Source organism: Rhea americana, unplaced genomic scaffold, assembly GCF_003343005.1.
Source record: "Rhea americana isolate MKP2758 unplaced genomic scaffold, rheAme1 scaffold_112, whole genome shotgun sequence".
NCBI classification, from domain to species: Eukaryota; Metazoa; Chordata; class Aves; order Rheiformes; family Rheidae; genus Rhea; species Rhea americana.
In genome coordinates, this window is record NW_028185173.1 from 1965607 (window position 1) to 1985217 (window position 19611).

The 19611-nt window shown below is 34.3% G+C and overlaps 1 protein-coding gene across 1 annotated transcript in view; it reads left to right on the plus strand.

Annotated features, from left to right (window-relative positions):
• DGKB (diacylglycerol kinase beta) overlaps positions 1-19611 on the plus strand; it is a 349983-nt gene that overhangs the window by 114767 nt on the left and 215605 nt on the right. The window contains exons 13-15 of the mRNA XM_085316086.1: positions 494-592; positions 10664-10780; positions 14706-14779. Of these exons, the coding sequence (XP_085172212.1) occupies positions 494-592; positions 10664-10780; positions 14706-14779 (290 nt within the window). The remainder of the gene's footprint in view (positions 1-493; positions 593-10663; positions 10781-14705; positions 14780-19611) is intronic.

The following is a 19611-nucleotide window of genomic DNA, read 5'->3' on the forward strand; positions in this document are numbered from 1 at the left end:
TATTTCAGTTAGCAAAACTGAGCATATTATTTCTATGTTCTCAGAGTAGAATTCTTTCCATTACTTTCATGAAAACTGAATGAATACTAGGAATAATCCAAGACATGCACAGTAATAGTACTATAATCCCTGACTCAGCGTAAGAAGTTGTCATACGAAATGAAAGTGTTGATCACCCATAGATATCGTCACTAATCACATTGCTGATGTTGCTTTACTGTCAATGTAAYGTTGTTCTCATATTGTACACTGGACCAAATGTAGCATTTCCTAACTAGAAGGCATCTTGATCTGCTGTTCATTTCAGTACAAATACATTGGTTTTGTCAAGCGCAAGATGTTTTCTGCTGCACTGTTTCATTTCCTGTAGAGTACTATGGTAGCAATTAGATTAGTTTAGTAATCTAAATTCACCTGATTTTAATATTATATTTTAGGATTTTTTAGACTGTAGAAGTAAAAAGCTGAATATTAATTTTCTGTCTTCTCTTAGTTACATAATAAATGTGCTTCACATCTAAAACCTGAATGTGACTGTGGACCTCTGAAGGATCATATTTTACCGCCCACGTCAATCTGCCCAGTCGTATTGGTGAGTTGTTCGTATTTTCCGTCCTAACGAAATCCTCTGTCATAGGTAATGGATGAAGCCATGCCGGAGCTGATYACTGGTACTGAAATTGTTGTTTTAGCAGGACTGTATAAACCTTAAACACAATGGGTAATCCTAGCTGATTAGTTATAGGAAGAAGCATATCACTTTATCTGCTGCATATTACGTTTTCCTTTATGTGACAATGAACTTTCTATAGGGCATACTATAACTGAAGCTGACTCAGGTTTTATCACTTAGTCAGACTGTACTTACCAGAAACTGTATAGGCAGAACACTACATTTTACATCTTTTATAGATCCAACTTCCCAGAATAATGAAGTTATTCTTATGGACAGTTTGTGCTTGGGATGCATATTGTATATCTGTGATGCTGAGGTCTCTGATCTAAGCCGGAGGTTACCTAGAATGATGACGCTGGTCTTGCAGCAAGCTATGCATCAACATTACGGTATATTTTATTCTGCAGTAGTGGACAGTAAATTTCTCTGTCCACAAAAACAATAACTCAATTCAATGAAAATAAAATGCTTGCTCTATGTAGGTTGTATTGAAGGCACTGAGCAGTTCATCATGAAAAAAGATTTTCAGAACTTCATAGATTAAATTAGATGTTTTATGCAGATAGAGGTCACAGCATCCTCATATTCATACCAGAACAGATATGCATAGTCTCCTATTTTAAATATATTTCATAATAAAAATGAACTCTTGACCTTGAGAAAGGATGATTTATGGTAGTGAGGAAAAAAAAAAAAAAAGAAAAAGAAAATTTACCTTACTCTTTCAAACAACTTTTGGTAATTAAAAATAATATTCATGCTTTATGTATATTACTGATTTTTTGATTAACCCTTTTGGCTGTTTGTTTATGAATATCTTAAGGGATGAATGCTTGACTCTGACCTGGTACTTGAATAAACTGAGACTGTTCCGTTGCTGTCAATGGAGATAAAGCAATGGGAAGCTGGTTTTAATATTTGTTAAATATTTTTAAATATTTAYATAATTGTTTAATATTACATCATTTTATTTCATGATTTTAGGTCAAACTTTAGARGTTAATATATAGAAATCATGTTTGTTGGACTGTTCTTGCTTGATTGTTATTTRTTGTTTGCTACTCTTATAGACTGAATGAAACCTCTGCATGAAATTTCATCTTCAATTATGTCTGTGTAACTCCATTTTCTTTTCAGGAGAGGAAGAAGTATAGCGGAATTACGATTTTCAATCCACAATTGGAGTTTAGTTAAGTTTTTAGAGGTTATATAAAACCACTCTAGAGTCAAAATCACCCTTGATTAGGTTTGTTTCATCAGCAAATTTTGAATGCATAAGCAGAAATAACTATTTTTCCTGTGTCAGAATTATGTTTCACTATTACATACTAATAATGTAACATGAAGCATGTCTTTCAACATTGTTGTTTATATGTTTTACTGTGATTTAATGGGAACCATATAATTTCATAGTATACTCTTTCTTCAGTAAATTCTTCCAAAAATGCATTAAAATCCTGAGATTACTCAAATTACAAATAATACATCAGTGACCTGGCTAATAGGAATTGCTCCTAGAAAAGACTGATTACAGTCTGTGTATTATTTATCTTAGTAATTTTTTAATTAGTTTCTACCATTTCCTGTTACGGGGATTCCTTTTGATAAATGTAGTACTTCAGTGAATGTGAAACCAGCACTCTCAGAACAGCAAAGCAGTGAATGTTTTCACCTCAAAATCCTCTGAAGATAAAATAGTAAGCATGTCTGTTAATAGGAATGATGGTTTTATACTTTTCAAATCGTAAGCCTGGCAGCTGGAGGCTCTTTCAACCATGAAGCACATTTAGCTTCGCAGATCACCTGAGCAGTGATATTCTTAGAATGCTACTTCTGTGTGGAAGGAAAGGACAAGCAGGTAACTGTCTTGTCATGGTAACTTGTGTAGCATCTCTTTCTACCCAAAAAGAACCAAAAACAGTTGTAGGAAAGACAAAATGGCAAGTTGAAATGTTCTGTATCTTTTCTTCTCCCCTGCATTTTAGCCCTCTCTTCCCTTTTTAATACTGAAAGTGCAGACTTCTTCCTGAAACCTGTTTGTCAAAGTTCATCTCAGACAAAGTTACCTTCTCTGAGGGACAATAACAAAATGGGCAACATTTACATCTCCTCTTTTGAGGAAATAAGGGCATATATATATATGTATATATATGTGTATATATATATGTTTACCTCTGTCTCATCCACTATATCTCACTTACAGTTTTCACAAGTCAAATCTGGATTCTTTCTGCAGAGGAAAGGATAACTTTTTCATCAGTTGTTCTTCTACATAATGATATATTACACACAGTTACCAAACTGGGCCTTCAAACTTCAGTTTGCTGTCCAGTTCTATACCTTCTCTGTTATTTCTTTCATTTCCTAGGAATCTGTCAGTGTCCAAAATCACTACTGGAATTGAGAAGAATCAATAGAAAAACTACCACTCCCAATCTTAATATCTCAGGGGGTGATAATTGTCTTCCCMTAAACATAGCTATCTCAGCTAAGGTGACTAGCCTGAATTACTGAGGGTCTCTTTAGGCAATAGAGAGGGAGGTTGCTCTGGAAGGTGATCATAAAATAAAGTAACTGGCGTGATCCGATCTTGTTGCCCCTAAAAGTTAGATGACTGGTCTAAGTTAAATAAGAGGGCTCCACCTTCAAACCACAAAAATGGGGCTTGTCAAATTTTATTCATAAGTAGGGTAAGCTAAGTTCTCAGCTGAAGAAAGAAATCGTGGTGAAACTCATGCAGTTTGAGAACTGGCATTGTGTATRGTATGAAAGAGTCATATATCTGTCCAGGCTACCTTCAGAATTTGATGCCATATGAAAATTTTCGTATCTCCTTGCAGAGGTTTTTAAATGATCTAATTGAAAGTAATCTCCCTATTTTAAAATTTGTCCTTTCACTTTTCTGTTTACTGTATATAAAGCTTGTTGTATGGTAAAGTTTCTTCCTTGAGTTAAATGAGTTTTGTTATAAACTGTGTGTGCATATCTCAAGCGATAGGCTTTTAATAGATGTCAGATACACTTTAATGCTACCCTCTTTTATTTCAGTAACGTTTTAATTAATTCATACTGATTGAATAAATGTACATTGAGACTTGTTTCCTAATGAGGGCGCATTTAGAGGAAAGGTTTTGCATCATTCTGATATCCTGTGGGTAATTATATTCTAATTATATGGTGGGGGGAAAAAGTCTATAACTCAGTGCTGATATTGTTCATTGGACCCAATTAATTACATACGCATAATGAAAGTTCATGATAAGGTTGACTGGCAGTGAGTTTAAAAATCTTTAACTCAATTGAATCCTAGTCTACCAAGAGTACAGAATTAGATCATAACCAGGTTAAAAACTGAGCTTTGGAATGAGATGAGTGAGTAGGCAAGAAAAGAGATTTGGTTTGTTCTTATGATACAGCTATTTTTTTTTTCTTTCTTTCTTTCTTTCTTTTCCCCTCTTTTATAAGGCAGAAAGGTAAAAATTCTAACATACATGCTGGCTTCTTCATTTCATTGCCTTCCTTTTCTTTCCTCCATTTCTGATGAAAGAAGAACACACAGTGCAAAAATCTTATGTTTGTAACTGGTTTGGTGTAAGCATGTAAAATACTTATGTTGCAGATGAAAAATGTTTTAGCTATGCAATGTCTTGTGTAAATAAACAATTTACATTATTACATTTATTTTCAAAATTCCATGAATTTGTRTAAGTATAGCAGGTGTGTTGAGATGCTGATAAAAAAGCAGCTTAGAAGAAAAGAATAATATTGTACAAGAATTTTCTTTGACGGCATTTAGAGAGGTGAAATAGAATAGTTATAATGTTATAAATGGACATAATTCATTAGGTATTTTTCCCTGTCTGATAATGTGTTTTTCTAATACTGTCTTTCTGTGAGGTAGGTAAATGTTACTCACATAGGAATGCAGAGATGCAGAGAGAGAATAAGGGAATTAGCAGTTGCTAGTTGAAGAATGAGCTTTCTTAATCCCTTTTCCTGTTTGTTTGTGTGTTTGTTTTTTAATCCTAAAATGATTCTGCTGTTTCTCTAACAGTAGAGATCAATTTTAACTCAGTTGAATACAAACTTAACATTGAGTGGTGAAAGTTAGGAATGTGTAAGCATCTTTATGAGCAATCAGATCCTTAGCAGTTGAGTTGAGCCTTATTGTGAGTTTCTGAACMTAGACACAGCAGGAATAGTTATTTGAGTATATATACTTCTATGAGGAAGGAATTTGAATCTTGTGTTGGATATTAAATAATGACATAGCAACTGAAACAGAAGAATACCATTTTCTCCTTCTCAGTTGCATATCATATTGCAGATTCAGTTCTTTGAGAACCTAAAACAGACCTGAAATATAATGGTGTGCTTATCTACAATAAAAGCTTTTTCATTTCTTTGAAGTCAGAAGAAAATTAATAATTGCCCTGGAGGAAAATGTATCTTTCTAACTAATTATCTGTTCAGCAAACACAGTTCAATGTTAAAATAATAAGATGCTGATAAACTGAAATGGCAGACATTCAATCATTTTAAGTTATATCTAGTTGCCTGCCCACATTTCATCACTACTCTCTGTCCYTGTGTTTGTTCCTAACATACTTTCCCATTGGTGTTTAATATATTTTTATTTCAAAATACTTTCCTAAATGTTTTATATTCCTTGAAGCCCATTTATGGTTGCCCATCTTTAGTTTAGGTTTSAAATTAAATAAAAAGTCTTGGGCCCAACTGTATTTACATATTGATGTAAATTTTGAATAGATGCAAGATGTAAGGCCAGTTGTCTTCTACCAACTAAATGAAATAAGTCTGACGTGCTAAATGAGAAATATCTGGTTATGATTTTGAGAAGTCTTTATATCTCTATTAAKACAGTTTAAAAAAGCAAGACAAATATTATATAAAGTCATGATGTAGTGATTTCTTGTTCAAAATAGTCTTACAGTTGGAGAGGTCAGAGGGAATTTTCAGATGACATAGTATTTGCTCCAGCTATCACCTAAGGTAGCTACTAGTATTATGGATAACAAAATAGTAATGTGTAATGAATATAGCTGATCTCAGATTCATAGCATAAACCTTTAGAAGTGAGGAGAGCCATGGAAAAAAGGAGGAATGTGCTTATTTCAAAGAAAAGAAAAAAAAGTTATTGAAAATACTCTTGATGCTAACCCTTAAACATTCTGATTGACATAATGTTTCTGACAAAACAACTATCAAATTATTAGAAGCCTCATCTTCCCTTGATAGGATGGGCACATATAGCTCATTGGACAGATTCTCTTGCTAATGAATTGATCACTAGTCTTGTCCCCAGGATGACTTTTAACTTCAGTCCATGGGCATAGATCTGGGTATTGAACTCCATGAGCTTTCAATGCATCATAATATGGTGTCCAATACTGACCCTTCTGATCAGTATATACACATAGTTAGAGCTGGAAATATGGAGATAACTTTATAAAGTAAATTCTAAAAATGTTGTGGCCTATCTGTATCACAGTTGGATGTAATGTTCAATAGTTGTTACAGATAGAGTCCTCCCCAGGCTTGCCAACTGCCGGTTTTCTGAGTGTCTGAATCCTTAATTCTCTTTGRTTATTTGAGTAACTATTAACAGAAATTGCATAGAATGGAATTTTTGTAAGTAGGGTCTTGAATATCATGTAGGCTTCCAAAATGGCAGTGTAGGAGTCCTTAATATTTTGTTGCATATTAAAACATAGTTTTTACATCYCTTGGAGACTGCCAGGTCATTAAACAAAGTAGCTCTAAGGAATCATGGTATGACTTTTGAAAAAAAACCTCCCCTTCCTCCAGATTCCTTTAAAAAAGAAAAACTTTCAGTTTGGCATTCACATGACACACATCTAAGCTTCCCTARGCTTCACCTTGCAAAAGTTTAAGGATACCTTTCCATTCTTTGACAAACCAATACCTTTCAAACTCAAATCTCAAAGTTCTAAAAGAAGATTTTTTATAATTTTTTTTCAGTTTATACATAGAAGTATCATACAGAAGTCACCTGGAGTTTTCAGTAGTTATCTGACAAATTGTTTAATGAAACTAACCATTCACTAGTGGTTTTACAATCATATTTAATGAGTAGATTCTAAAATTAAATAGCTTTAAATAATCTCAGTTGTGTACAAAATAATTTAGAAATAGGTTTTCACAAATTGAATAAGAGACAAGATGGCAAAAATCAATTATGCTGCATAAGGACTGCATTCCATGTCAGCAGTTAAAATACAAAAAGAAAACTACTGAGTAAAACATTAGTTGTTAATCTTCTGTTTTCTCATGACAACAGCTACAATAGCATATGATATTTCTAAATATCACTTTTTTGTTTAAAGAAAATGTATCTATGCGTAGAAAGAAAGGGCTGAGAWACTTTTTGAGAACACATATTGTGTAGCTGGTCAATCATAGTGCAAGGAATTGTTTAAAATAAGATTCCTCAGTTTAGATGAGGATTCAAAGACTCAGAAAATAAGCAACATAGAGTACTCCCCAAGAACCAAGTATCTCTTTTTTACTATAAGAAAGAGTGTAGTCCTCAGATTTTTCAGTATTTTAGCTGGTGATAAAATGATTCCACACACACTCTCAGGAGTGTAAATTATATGATATGGTATTCAAAACACTGTGGAAGTGTGGTTGTGCAAATGTGCAAAAAAAAAAAAAAAAGAAAAAAGAAAAAAAAATGAATAAAGCATCATATATTTTTTGTGAAATTCAACTGCTGCAAGGTAGCGTTCCTTGTGAGAGCTCTCCCCAGCCCCTTTGCCACCCCAGCTGTTCARTGTTGCAGCCTAACGTTCTTTTTTTCCGACAGACGCTACCCACTTTAGGAGGTTTGCTCCCTGAGGTGCGTAACGGGGAGGCATCCGTGTACGCGAGTACTGATGGGTCGCGATAATGTACATTCTTCTTGCTATAAAGTGCATTTTGGGGCTGAGCTGACTATTTAGGCATGGTGTTCCATGTTGTTGTTTGAAAGATCCTATCTCATTTATCAATTCTTTTTCCTTACTTGCTAGAGTAAAGGATAGGTAAAATTTGAGAGGCAGTTTTAATCTGACAGTGATCTAACTGGACCGTTACTGAATGGTGGAAGCTCCATCCTATCAGTTAATGGATAATGACTTCAAAGTGGAAGTTCAAGGCAAGAAAAGAGGGCATGAAAGATGCAAAACTGGGCAGAAAAGATTCTTCCTGTGATAAATGCTGTTTTGAAAGGTATATGCTCTGGCATATAGCAGACAAAAAGAAAGCTTGATTCTCTGAGCCATCAAAATGTACAATAGCTTTTAAAAATACTGTTTTCAATCTATCAACTTCATGCATGTCCACCAGAAAAAAATGATTCACAGATACATTAATCATTTTGTATGCTCTAACTAAAAGAGATATTAATGCAGCACAATTGTAGTGTAAACATTTCTTACCTTGAAAATACATGTTTGCATTTTGTAATACTGCTTATTTTCAGTGCATGTCAGATTCTAAGCATTAAGTTAGAAATTGTACGCTATTATCCAAAGATGATTTTATTAAATTGTTGTTATCTCTTAAGGAAATGACATTGTTTAGTTCATGATAATCTTGGATATCTTAATAATTCTCTAATTCATGAAATTTATTCAAATAGTCTTTTGCAACTAGGTTAGAAAGCCAACTTTTTGTTTCATATAAAATACAGAATATCTGTACAAGAATAWTTACAAGATTATTTTTAATTAAATATTTCTTTTTCTGTACCTTTAATAGAAATATTCAGTACAGAGTTAGGATKCACTTTACTGTATTATTTCATATAAACCATAAGTCAGATCCTCACAGTGTTACATATATGTAGGTTCCATAATTTTAGGAAATCTAGACTCTTATCTTCATGAATGTTTCTGAAATATTACTTTTCATGCATGCAGTGACATATAATATGGTATCATATATATAGAAGRTATGTAATCGGAAATACTTTATTTGTTCTTTTTTCTCAAAAATTATCATTGAAAGAAGTAGGCCTTAAAAGATAACAAGGTCCTCTATCCATACAGGATTTTTTTATAACATTTCAGACAGTTTTGTATCAAACTCCACAACTGCTTCTTACGTGAAACTTCCTTTATACTGAGGTTGTCTTACTCTCCATTCCTGGCACTAACCAATGGCATAGCGCATTAATGTTTGTGTGATATTGCGAATGTTATTCTGCTTGGATTCTTCATCCTSGCTCCAGTATGTAAAAAACATTGAATAAATAAATGCAGAGTTGGCGATTCTTAGGCAAAGATGTGGACAGTGCATGTCTGTGTTTTGAAGGTTAGGGCTGGGATGAGCTGGCGTGATTTCTTCTACAGAGCCTTGTTATTTTCTTCTTAGCTACTCTAAAGGTAATTTTCTATTTAAAGTAGTATGTAGGCTAGACCTTCTCTTGAATGCTTTGAATAACCAGACAAGTTTAAGAGCTCAGTTAACTAAGCTCTTAGGGATCTCACTGTGAATGGGAAATAGTGTAGACTGCCCTGTTCGTTCCATGGCGTACGTTTGTCAGTCTTCTTATAGGAAATGTGACCAGATGGCCACAGTTCTCCAGAGCACTTGGCTACCTAAAGCAACCTGGGGTGACTCTGATTTGCCTCAGGACCAGACTGAAGCTCTGTTGGTATTCAAATTTAAGGAAATCAAAGATAGTATAAAAATAGTGATTGTCCACAACTGTATTAATGAAGCAGTAATACTGTAATAAAACAGGAACACTGTTTTAAGCTGGGAGTTATACTGTTCATCCCAGAGAATCTGTGTCAACGTTTCTTAACAGTTTAAACTGATCTAGAAAGAGTGACATGGATTAATTGCTAGTGAAATCCCTTAGGCTTTATCAGAGGTACCACAGAGAGGAGTCTGGCCTGCCACGCAACGTAAATGGTAACATTTAATGAACTGCTTACTGAGCGCAGTTGCAGGGGGTGTATGTCCTTCATGCTCTTTGCTGCTGCAGCAGCTTTGTGCCAGCCCATTCCCCTGACTGGTTTAAAGCCTCTGTGCACTTGTAAAGTGAGGAAAGTGACTGGAGTGCATTTGGGTTTGGGGACACTGATTCCATTTGATAAACATCTGCTGTCTTATTTTATGATGCATTTTTGGACATGCTAAAAGGACATGCTGGGTGCAATTTATAAATAGAAAAGAAAATGAGATGCAAAGAACAAGGACAATATTTCTTTCTTTCTTTCTTTCTTTTTTTTTTTTTTTTTAACTTTCACAGTTCTTTGAAATAACCTCACAACAGTTGAAAATATGATTACAGCAAGATACCTTTTTTGAAGAGCTTTCATTCTAATAATCAGCTAGTTGTGCTGCCTATTGCTAGTGTTACAAGTTGCCAGCTGCTGAGATTCTGATACAGATTCACAACTTCCCCTGGACTGAGTATAGTCCTTCTGATATAAAAYACATATTTTATAAAAAGCTATTTTAAATATATACTTTTAAAGATAGACCATCAAYTGATTAAGGTACATTTAGAATGGGTATATTCTGTCAAAAGTGGGAAAGTGTCTTAGAAGAGCCAACCTTTGCTACCAGTTAGGATTAGATATTAAGTTGTTGTATTGGTTGTTATAAATGTGGTTATTAAATGGTTAAGGATTTTGTATGATTGGCTTTCAAGTTGCAGAATGCCAACGTGCACTGCCAGATTATCTTCACATCATTGCTTTAATTTGTGTTGTGACTGCACAATTTCCATCTATCTATTGCCTAGTAATGGCTAGGCACATGGATAGATGTTATGTGAAGTGGACGGACATTGTGTAGTAAYTTGAGTCAGATCTCATTTTCATTTAAGCAAAATCTGACATTATTCTCTATGAAAAACCAAATTTTGTTCAGGCATTGTGCAAGTTGCGGTAGCATCATATAATGTGTTAAAATTTCCCTTTTTTTTTTTCTGTTCTTTTCTCAAAGGAAAGGCAGGCAACGGTGAAAAAAGAAAAGAGTTGTCCCCAGCAAATGAACAAATTGGGAGAACGGAACAAAATGCAAAGAGCAAATTCAGTCACCGTAGATGGACAAGGTCTTCAGGTGTGATTATTGTTGTTATTTTAATTTTAAGAAGTTATTTGTAGGTATGAAGACAACAAKAGGGTGAGCAATCTTAAAAGTAAAATATTTCCTATATATACATTCTTCTAATACTTCACTCTTATATATTTGAAAATATGACAGTAAGATAACTTCTTCCCTCTGTACAGGATTTCCATTTATTTCCATTTATGGAAATCCCCTGTTTCTGATATGGTTGTTAGACTTCATAAGACATTAATGTGAAAGGGATATTAAGCTCTATAACACTTGGATTATGGGATGAGGATGAACTTGATTGTTTTAGTATCTGTCATGCAACATTGTTTGAAGTTACTTGATAAAACTGAGCCTATGACTTGATCACTGTTGGATCTTTTAACTAACAAGTGGATGAATTAAACTTCAAATGTATTTTTCAGGCATTTCCATAAAAAGTATTTGGCGCATCACAATCAAGGGTGGAGCTAGGCAAGGTGGTTATAGTAGTAGCTTTATCTATAGTAAATGGAGATTCTTCTACTTTAAAAGAAACCCGATAGTGTATGTACCTGTGCGTGTGATTGACGAGCAAATGTTACTGTAGGGAGGTTAGAGCACGTCGAAAGCTCTGTCTGAGCTGCTAGACTACTTTTCCCGGAGATGTGGGCAGTTTTGAGTAGTGTAAATGTTCATATATGTGGTGGTGCTTCTTGATTTCCTCAGGAGTTAGTGATCATCATGGTAACAATATGATGATCATTTAATATACGTTGTTGACTGCTCTCTGTATCTTTTGGTGTACTGGAATTGAGGTTCAGTAAARCGTCAAAGATTCCATTACCATAGATCAAATGCTGAATACCTCATAATTATTTCATGATACCCCTTATCATGTCAGGATAGAGGCTTACTGTATTGTTTCATCTTTTTAGGTTTATGAAACATTCTTCTTATGACAACTCAAAGGGAAAAAAAAAATAGCAGAAAACTCTGCAGTCACATGACTGCTCCGTTGATGGTCTGGCAGGATACTATAGTGATCATTTTCCATGGCTCTCAAGGCTCTCTTCCTGTGGTTGTCATCCACCCAGGTTGCAGTAGTATTCAGATCACCTGTGACAGATGAAACATAAAGCAATAAAGTATTTATTGACAGAATGCTTAAGCTGTGTCTAATCAGTCACAGTGTGAAGAGACCTAATAAACTGGTGCTACCAGAAGCACATGGAGAATTCTGTAGCTCCAGGGAGATATCTGTGCAGTTCCAGGGAGCAGAAGTGTTCTAGGTAGAGGAGAACTTTTCTGACATCTCCTTTCAGTAGCAGCACTGTCTATATCCTGAATTTTTATTTTACCTCCTATTTTACCTAGGATTAGGTTGCTACATTTGAAGTATATTTTCAGAATGATCTGGAGCAAAAATTTCTGTAGCTGATCAAAGACTCCTTGCACTGTAATTCTACTGAATTCTACAATTGTAACAATTCTAATGCTATTGTAATTCYACCATAACTGGCCAAAGTACACTACTGGAGTGGTACAGTAAGCACTTACATTTTGCTGGCATCTTCTCATTTGAACGTGAGCTTCAGTGATTTTAAAAAATAGAAAAGGATTTTGATGAGTTTCTTTCTTTCTTTCTTTCTTTTTCTTTCTTTCTTTCTTTTTTTTTTTTTTTGAAACTTAGCTTAATCAAAAAATATGACCTATTTAATCAGATTGTGGTGTTAATTGCATTTTTTATGAATTAAGATATGAAGATTCTGTATCAGAGATACCCAGAAAATCCCCACATTAGTCCCATGAGACCTCTGTTTTAAATATGGGAGAAGCTATATATAATTGATTTTCTTTTTTAAAAAAAAGACAAAAGAAAGAAAGAAAGAAAAAATAAGTTTTTTTGCAGGCTTGATCCCCCAAAATTTAAATCACATTTCCAAAAGCTTCATAAAGATTATCTTGAAATTATAATAGATTAATACCTGAAAATATTCACCAACTTAGCCTAAATCTTAGGTTGCTTGTGAATTATACGGAAACATCTATGTTATTTAGAAAACCAATTTAGAAAAACTGTAGGAAATTATTTGAAAGACATCTTATTTTCGAATCAAGTGGGATACAAACTGGTTTTTTTTTTTTTTTTTTTTTTTTTTTTTTTTTTTTAGATTTTTTTGATGATCATAGACCACCTACCTATAATAATAGGGTTAAGTTTGGAAATAAAAGATTTAAAAGAAAAATAAGTTCATCAGATTTAGTTTTTGCTGAGAAAAGTATCAAGGCAAAACCTTCCTTCCATCAGAGAGCAGTATGCACATAACTCAGATCTGCACGACTTAGAGAAGACTATTAATCATAGTTAAGCACATTCATCTTACTTCTTTCTAGCTAACCAGCATAATGATCAGGATTATTATTTCTAATTAGAGGAAGTAATAGATCATGTATAACCTTAGGATGAGTCTCATTAATTAACCTGCGTCCTAAGGGATTTCAGTAGGTAGTCCATCTCTGTCACAATGAGCCCCATTGGTTTACACTTAGTTCACAGGAACAAACATSTTGTGAATTGGCTAAATAACTAAAATTGATTAAACAGTAGATAAAAATTAAATATATGACAAACTTCAGTATGTCCTGTAATTTGACATTTTATGTGTTTCAACCTACAGTGCTATACTATAAGGATATACTGCAACAGAGTCTGATACTGTGTAGGTTTTATACTAGATTTAATTCTATTTATTTTACTAAAGTTTTTCCTAATTTTTTCTTGTATGAATTGGACCCATTGTTTGTGCAATTATGGATGGAAAAAAGGAGTTTCAGATTCAGAAATCTTCAGTTTAAGATTGTCAAAATAAACCTCTTGGCTTCCTGTTCTTTAGGTTATGCCTTAAGTTGTATTTTGTGCAATCTTCAGCTGAAAAGATCCTGTTGTTTGAGGAATTATGAGTGGAGATTTGGAGCAAGAGTTTTCAATATATTTCTTTTTTTGAAACAGAGACAATCTAAATTGTTAGTGCATGACTTCAGAGGGTGGTGACTTTGCACTCTTAATATGCTTTTAACATGTGATATATGGCTAAAAGGGTGATACTTTYTCATATGAGTACTCGCTTTATGATTTAAAAACAGGTATTACAGGTAGCTCTTCATCTGATATAAATTTTTTACATTCTTAAAAGTCAATGTAGCAAAAGCAGTGAACGCTCGTATCTTACGGCATTTGAAAATGCAGACTGACAGTATTACTTAGAAGGAAGGCGTTAGTTTGACAAAGTGAAACGTTAGTCTAGTATGTAAAACATTTGAAACACAAGAGAAAAAAAGGATGTGGTAGGTGTTGTCTCCTTCAGTATGAGTATTTCTTCATCCTCCTATTCTTTTCCTCAGATTTGTGACTTCCACAAYCACATTTCATCTGCTCTCCTTTCTTCAACTTCCCAGCTGTCTAAGCTATTTAAAGGAGCTAATTATTACTGATTGTTATGTTTTTAAAACTGTGGGATTTCAGATCATTTCAAGTATTGCAGGTTTCTATCATTAAAAAAAAAACTAAAAAATAATATTCTCTTTGTGAGATTTCCCTTGTTTGAGATTTCTTATAACTATAGTTATATACAGTTATATATATATATAGTGTGTGCGTGTGTGTATATATATATATATATATATCAGTATTGATTTCACTGGAATTATATGTTAAAATGGCATCACAGCTGTAAGCTAGACAGCTATCATAAAAATTGTAAATGTCACTTATAATCTGTAGGAAATTAATGAAGTGAGGATTATTGCAAGTTGTGGAATTACATCCAGCTGGATTACATAGCATAACATAGAGTTTGTATTAAGCTTTTTTTTTTCTGACTACTATAGGAAAAAATGATTGCAACACACAGCATTAATGAGTGGCTGTGTTATTCCCTTCTTTTAGATCACTCCAGTTCCAGGCACTCATCCACTTTTAGTTTTTGTCAATCCTAAAAGTGGTGGGAAACAAGGTGAAAGGTAAGGATTATCTTCTCTTTTTGTTTTTTCTTTTTTTTTTTCTCTATTTGATCAGTGATGTGCTTAATTGGATCTGAAAAGTTTAGATGTGTGAAGAAATCCAAGACTGGAGTACATTTTGTAGTGTTATGCCTTGCATTTGGACATTCCTATTACCCTGTTTAGAATAGGTGCACATTAGCATATGCTTATAAACTCTGCGATTAAAAACTAGAATGAATTCTATGCAACAGCTTCATTTCACATCTGAAAGAGCAGCTATACTCGATGCATGGTTTTGTAGCCATGAATTGCTATATTTTGCATTGTAAATTTCATATTGTAATGGTTTTAGTAACTATATTAATTATGCAAAAAGGCCAGCGCTTTAAACTGTAGACAGTGTGCTGTTTTCTAATATATGACTTACCTTTTGGAGACTTAGTAAGTAAACTTGCCAGCCTTTTAGGTATGGAGAGGAAGAAAAATGTACATAGGAAGTACTTTAACAATCAAATTAGAGAATCAAAGTCTAATCACAGAGACTTTAAAGAGATTAAATTTTAAGTATGTCAGTAGTGAATTCAAAAAGCTTGTATGTATGGTTAAATGTTAGTGCATCAAGGTATGATAAAATAAAGGCAARGAGCCTTGTCCTCCTATCCTGTTCTGTAAACTCATTTCTTTTTCTGAATTTACCTCAGAATCACAAGAGCTAWCAATATGGTGATTTTTGATCAAAACTAAAATTATATCATCAGGTAAATCGTAGTATTTTTAGACTAGCTTCTAATGCCAGTACTGTATTTTATTCTTCAAATCTTGAAAAAGAAGGTTTTGTTTTCTGGCCAATTTTACACTGAAGAGGACACCTGTGGATGCCAAGTGGTATGGATACCCAAAYGCACAAAAGGAAAGATCTAGTGCAACTCCCACACCTGGAATCAGGGGAGCAAAGGAACTTCAAAATGTGTYATCTCTCCCTACCTCTTCCTCGCTGCCTCCATCAGATTGTTTCTTTCAAACAGTGTTTCCGCATTTAAACCAAAAGAGCATGCAATCTTGCAAGGCAGGTGTTAGGGAAATCTCAGATCTCAAGAACATTTAACCAAAAGTATGCTCAAAGACCTCAGAGAGAAGAGATTATCGCTTAGGAGTTCATTATGTAATCTGTGGGCTGGTATGCCTAGTTATCACCCTGCCAGTAATGCTTGTAAATCAGAGACTGGTCTAAAAGATCCAGCGTGAGCGGTTTCAAGATCATACCTTTGCAGTCATGATAATACAATATGAGGCAGCAGTTGAGGCTTGTATGGTGAGCAAGTATTTCATGCAGTATTGAAATGTAGTATATGGAATGTAGTATTGAAATACTACAGTATTTCAAACACTGTAGCACRCGATTTGGTCAGGATCGCTGTGTGCATTAGCACACAGCTTGCCTTATTTTATAACATGCATGTGAAGTCAGTAGGTCAGGAGTCCAGTTTGGAAATAGGTTTGTGAGAGGTAGGTTAGAGAGCTGCACTTACATGGAACAGTTTAAGGAAACGCTKCTTCACATTTTTAGTTCCCAGCTCAGAGTTGGTCCCAGATGTTACTAGCTGAATAGGCTTAATGAACATGAGGGATGTCATTTAATGATGCATATTCTCTTGTGGTAAAGCAAGTTTAAAACTTGATTCCCTAACTCAATCTCTTGTTTCCATTCACATATAGCAATCTGACACCTCTCCATTTATGTTAATGCAACTGTTAATGGGGCCAAGTAAATTACAGAAATAATCTGAATTTTAAAATATAATGCCTTCATAAATTTATATACATATTTTGTTCACTAATATCACTAACTGCGAGTGTCGTTAAATAATGAAGTGTGTAGCATGAGGACAGCAAAAAGCAACTGGGTATAGTGAAGTATAAGAATCTCTTAAATTGGCTTTGATGTCACAGAAAATATGTTTAACTGCATACTAATTTGTCAAAGTCGCATTCAAGCTTCCTGTGTTAGTAGGAGCATGTCAAGAACTCTACTGCATACCAATGTAGACATAACTCAAGTCACCACCAGCAGAGGATGTTTTTATTTCGTGATTTGATCTAAAACTGGATTTTAAAATGAAAAAAAAATGCTTTTCCACGTGTGGAATACTTTATTAAAAGGGGTTTGCTGTCTGCCTTTCAGGTGTTGACATTTCGTTTTGATTCTAGTAACATAATAAAATGATAAAATAAGGATGTTAAGATCACATATGACTTGGAAGATTTAGAATCATAGAATCATAGAGTGGTAAGGTTGGAAGGGGCYTCAGGAGATCATCTCRTCCAACCCTCAGCATAGYCCATACGAGGACTGAACCTGCGACCTTGGCATTAGCAACACCACACTCTACCCAACTGAGCTAAGCCTGCCCCCAATGCTCTTTCAGTTTCCCAAATAATCTCAAGTATGAAATTACTTCCAGGGAACAATATATATATACACATACATACATACATACATATATATATATATATATGTATGTATGTATGTATATATATATATATAGAGAGAGAGAGAGGAAACTCTCTGAGTTTTTTGGCAATTATAAAATGTGAAAAGTGAAAAAAAAGAATATTTGAAAACATAAATATCTTTGCAAAATGTATGGTGATAGTGATTCAGGTCAGACTCTGATTATAGTGATTTTGCAATCTAGTCAGATATTGAGAAACTTAAGAGAAGAAGATAGTTTGTAACAAAAGTAAAATTTCCATTGTGTGTGTGTGTGTGTAGGGGGGGAACCTGCTAATTTTTGTAGGTGGGAATTTCATTATCTTGGCTCRATCAGATTAAGGTGATGTTTTAGTGAGAGCTGTTCTTCAGTCTTTACTTAAGATTTGCTATATTTGAGGGATCATGATGAATGAAGTTATGATTTCTAATTGACTTTCATTGAACACAGAAAGGTTATTGCAGATATTGTCAAGAATCCAGTGTTCCCACAGTTCCCCTGTATGAGACTTTATGCCTTGCCATATGGTGAGCCAACCCATTTCACTGCCCTTAGACTTGGAGAGAGTGCATGCATCCATCTGACACCAAAAGGAGTAAGTGGCCTCCCCCAGCAATAAGTCTGCCTTTTCCATTCTGATTTTGCAAACCTTTTCAAATTTCTCAAATGTAAAGGAAAGGAACTGAGGATCARTCGACTTAAAGGAAGGTAGATTAGCTTTGGTTTTGAGTGTTGCAACAAAGGGATAGTGGGAAACATAAATGGATATGCAGAAAGAGTACATTCAGTAGATAAAAATATTTTATGTTTGGAGCATCTGTGTTCTCTATAACCATATCTGGGTTATCTTATCAATGCTTTGCAATTTGAATTCTGTTAAACAGTTGTGCAAAATGTATAGTATTCAATAGCATATTCTTCCTCTGTATAGTTTTYTCTTTTAAAAAATAATGCCATGATTTTCAGATATAATTAAAAAATAGAGTACTATGAAAATAATCCAATCATGCTTTCTTCTCAAATGGAGTGATACCTATTGCCTATCACCTGAAATGCAAATGCATTTAAATGTCTTTATTTGTTCTTAAAGGATTTACGCCAGTGTAGTTTATAACAGATTTTAGAAGTGTATCGTTTAAAGTGTATTAAGCAGCAAGTAGCAGATTAGAGTTAAAATTGATGAATTTTAGCCTTTCACAGACAAAAAATAGACTTTAATTAAAATGAGATTGGACAGGAGTTCATCAAACTGAATCAGATGTCGTCTTTAGGCTACATTACAATTTAACGTGTTTTCAATAGTGTACGTAAAATGGAAATTTAAACACTTGTATGTTCAGTCAGAAAAAATTACTATATTTCTATTTCATCCTAGAGCTAACATTCCTGCATGTGTGACTTTAAGATCCAACTTATCAAGACAGCAACTTTCAATAACCTGTGAATAAAGTATACATAATTATTACATCATTGACAAAATATTCTTTCAACTGAAAGAATATGCAACTGGCAAGTGGTTATGGCATGTAGTGCTTCCAGAGACTCTTACCGTGAAGGGTAATGTTTCTCACCTAAGAGTACTGCTAAATCACATTGTTGTTTTGCCACACTSGTTACTTTTTTACTTTCCCATTCCCCATTTTGCAATTTATTTGCCTGGCCAGCAGGTGAGTTTAAACAATTGTTTCCKTGACAAATGTGCGGCTGGATGCACTGGAGATCAGTTCCTGTACCCTGACGTTTCCTGCTGACTCCACTTGCAGTATCTGTGCAGGGAAGGTTGATGATATCTTTGACCTTTATTGTTTTCAAATAACTTTGTTTCAAAGTAGCTCTTCAGTCTCACTTTAGGATTACACTGGATTTCTAAAMTCTCATTTAGCATGGAGACAAAATATAGACGCGATTGAAAATGTTCTTTTTAAAATGCTCTATGTCCTGGAGAAAAGACTAAAACGTTCTTTTATCTTGAGTGTGAAGACTTTGGCTTCTTTGTCATTATTGATCAGCCTAAACTCCCCTTATCTGAAGTCGTACCCCAGGTGATTGAAATGATGCATTCCCCGGATGACAGAAGGCATGTGGTCAGCTTTTCTCCCAGTGCAGTGAATTTTCCTAACAATTTTGGAGTACAGATAGTTTTCTGTCCCTCTATGTCTCCTAACTTTCTAAAGCAGTGATCTTTTGACAGCTCAGTCCGGCTCAGGCCAAGYGGTGAACATGCATCAGGAGTATTTTCTTTAGCAGCAGGGCTGTTTACAAAAGATCCCAGCCCTCTTGGCCCTTTCTGCTGTAGTTTCCTGCCTCCTCAGTTATCCTAGTGCAGCTGTTTTGGGGTTTCCACTGCATATTGTATCA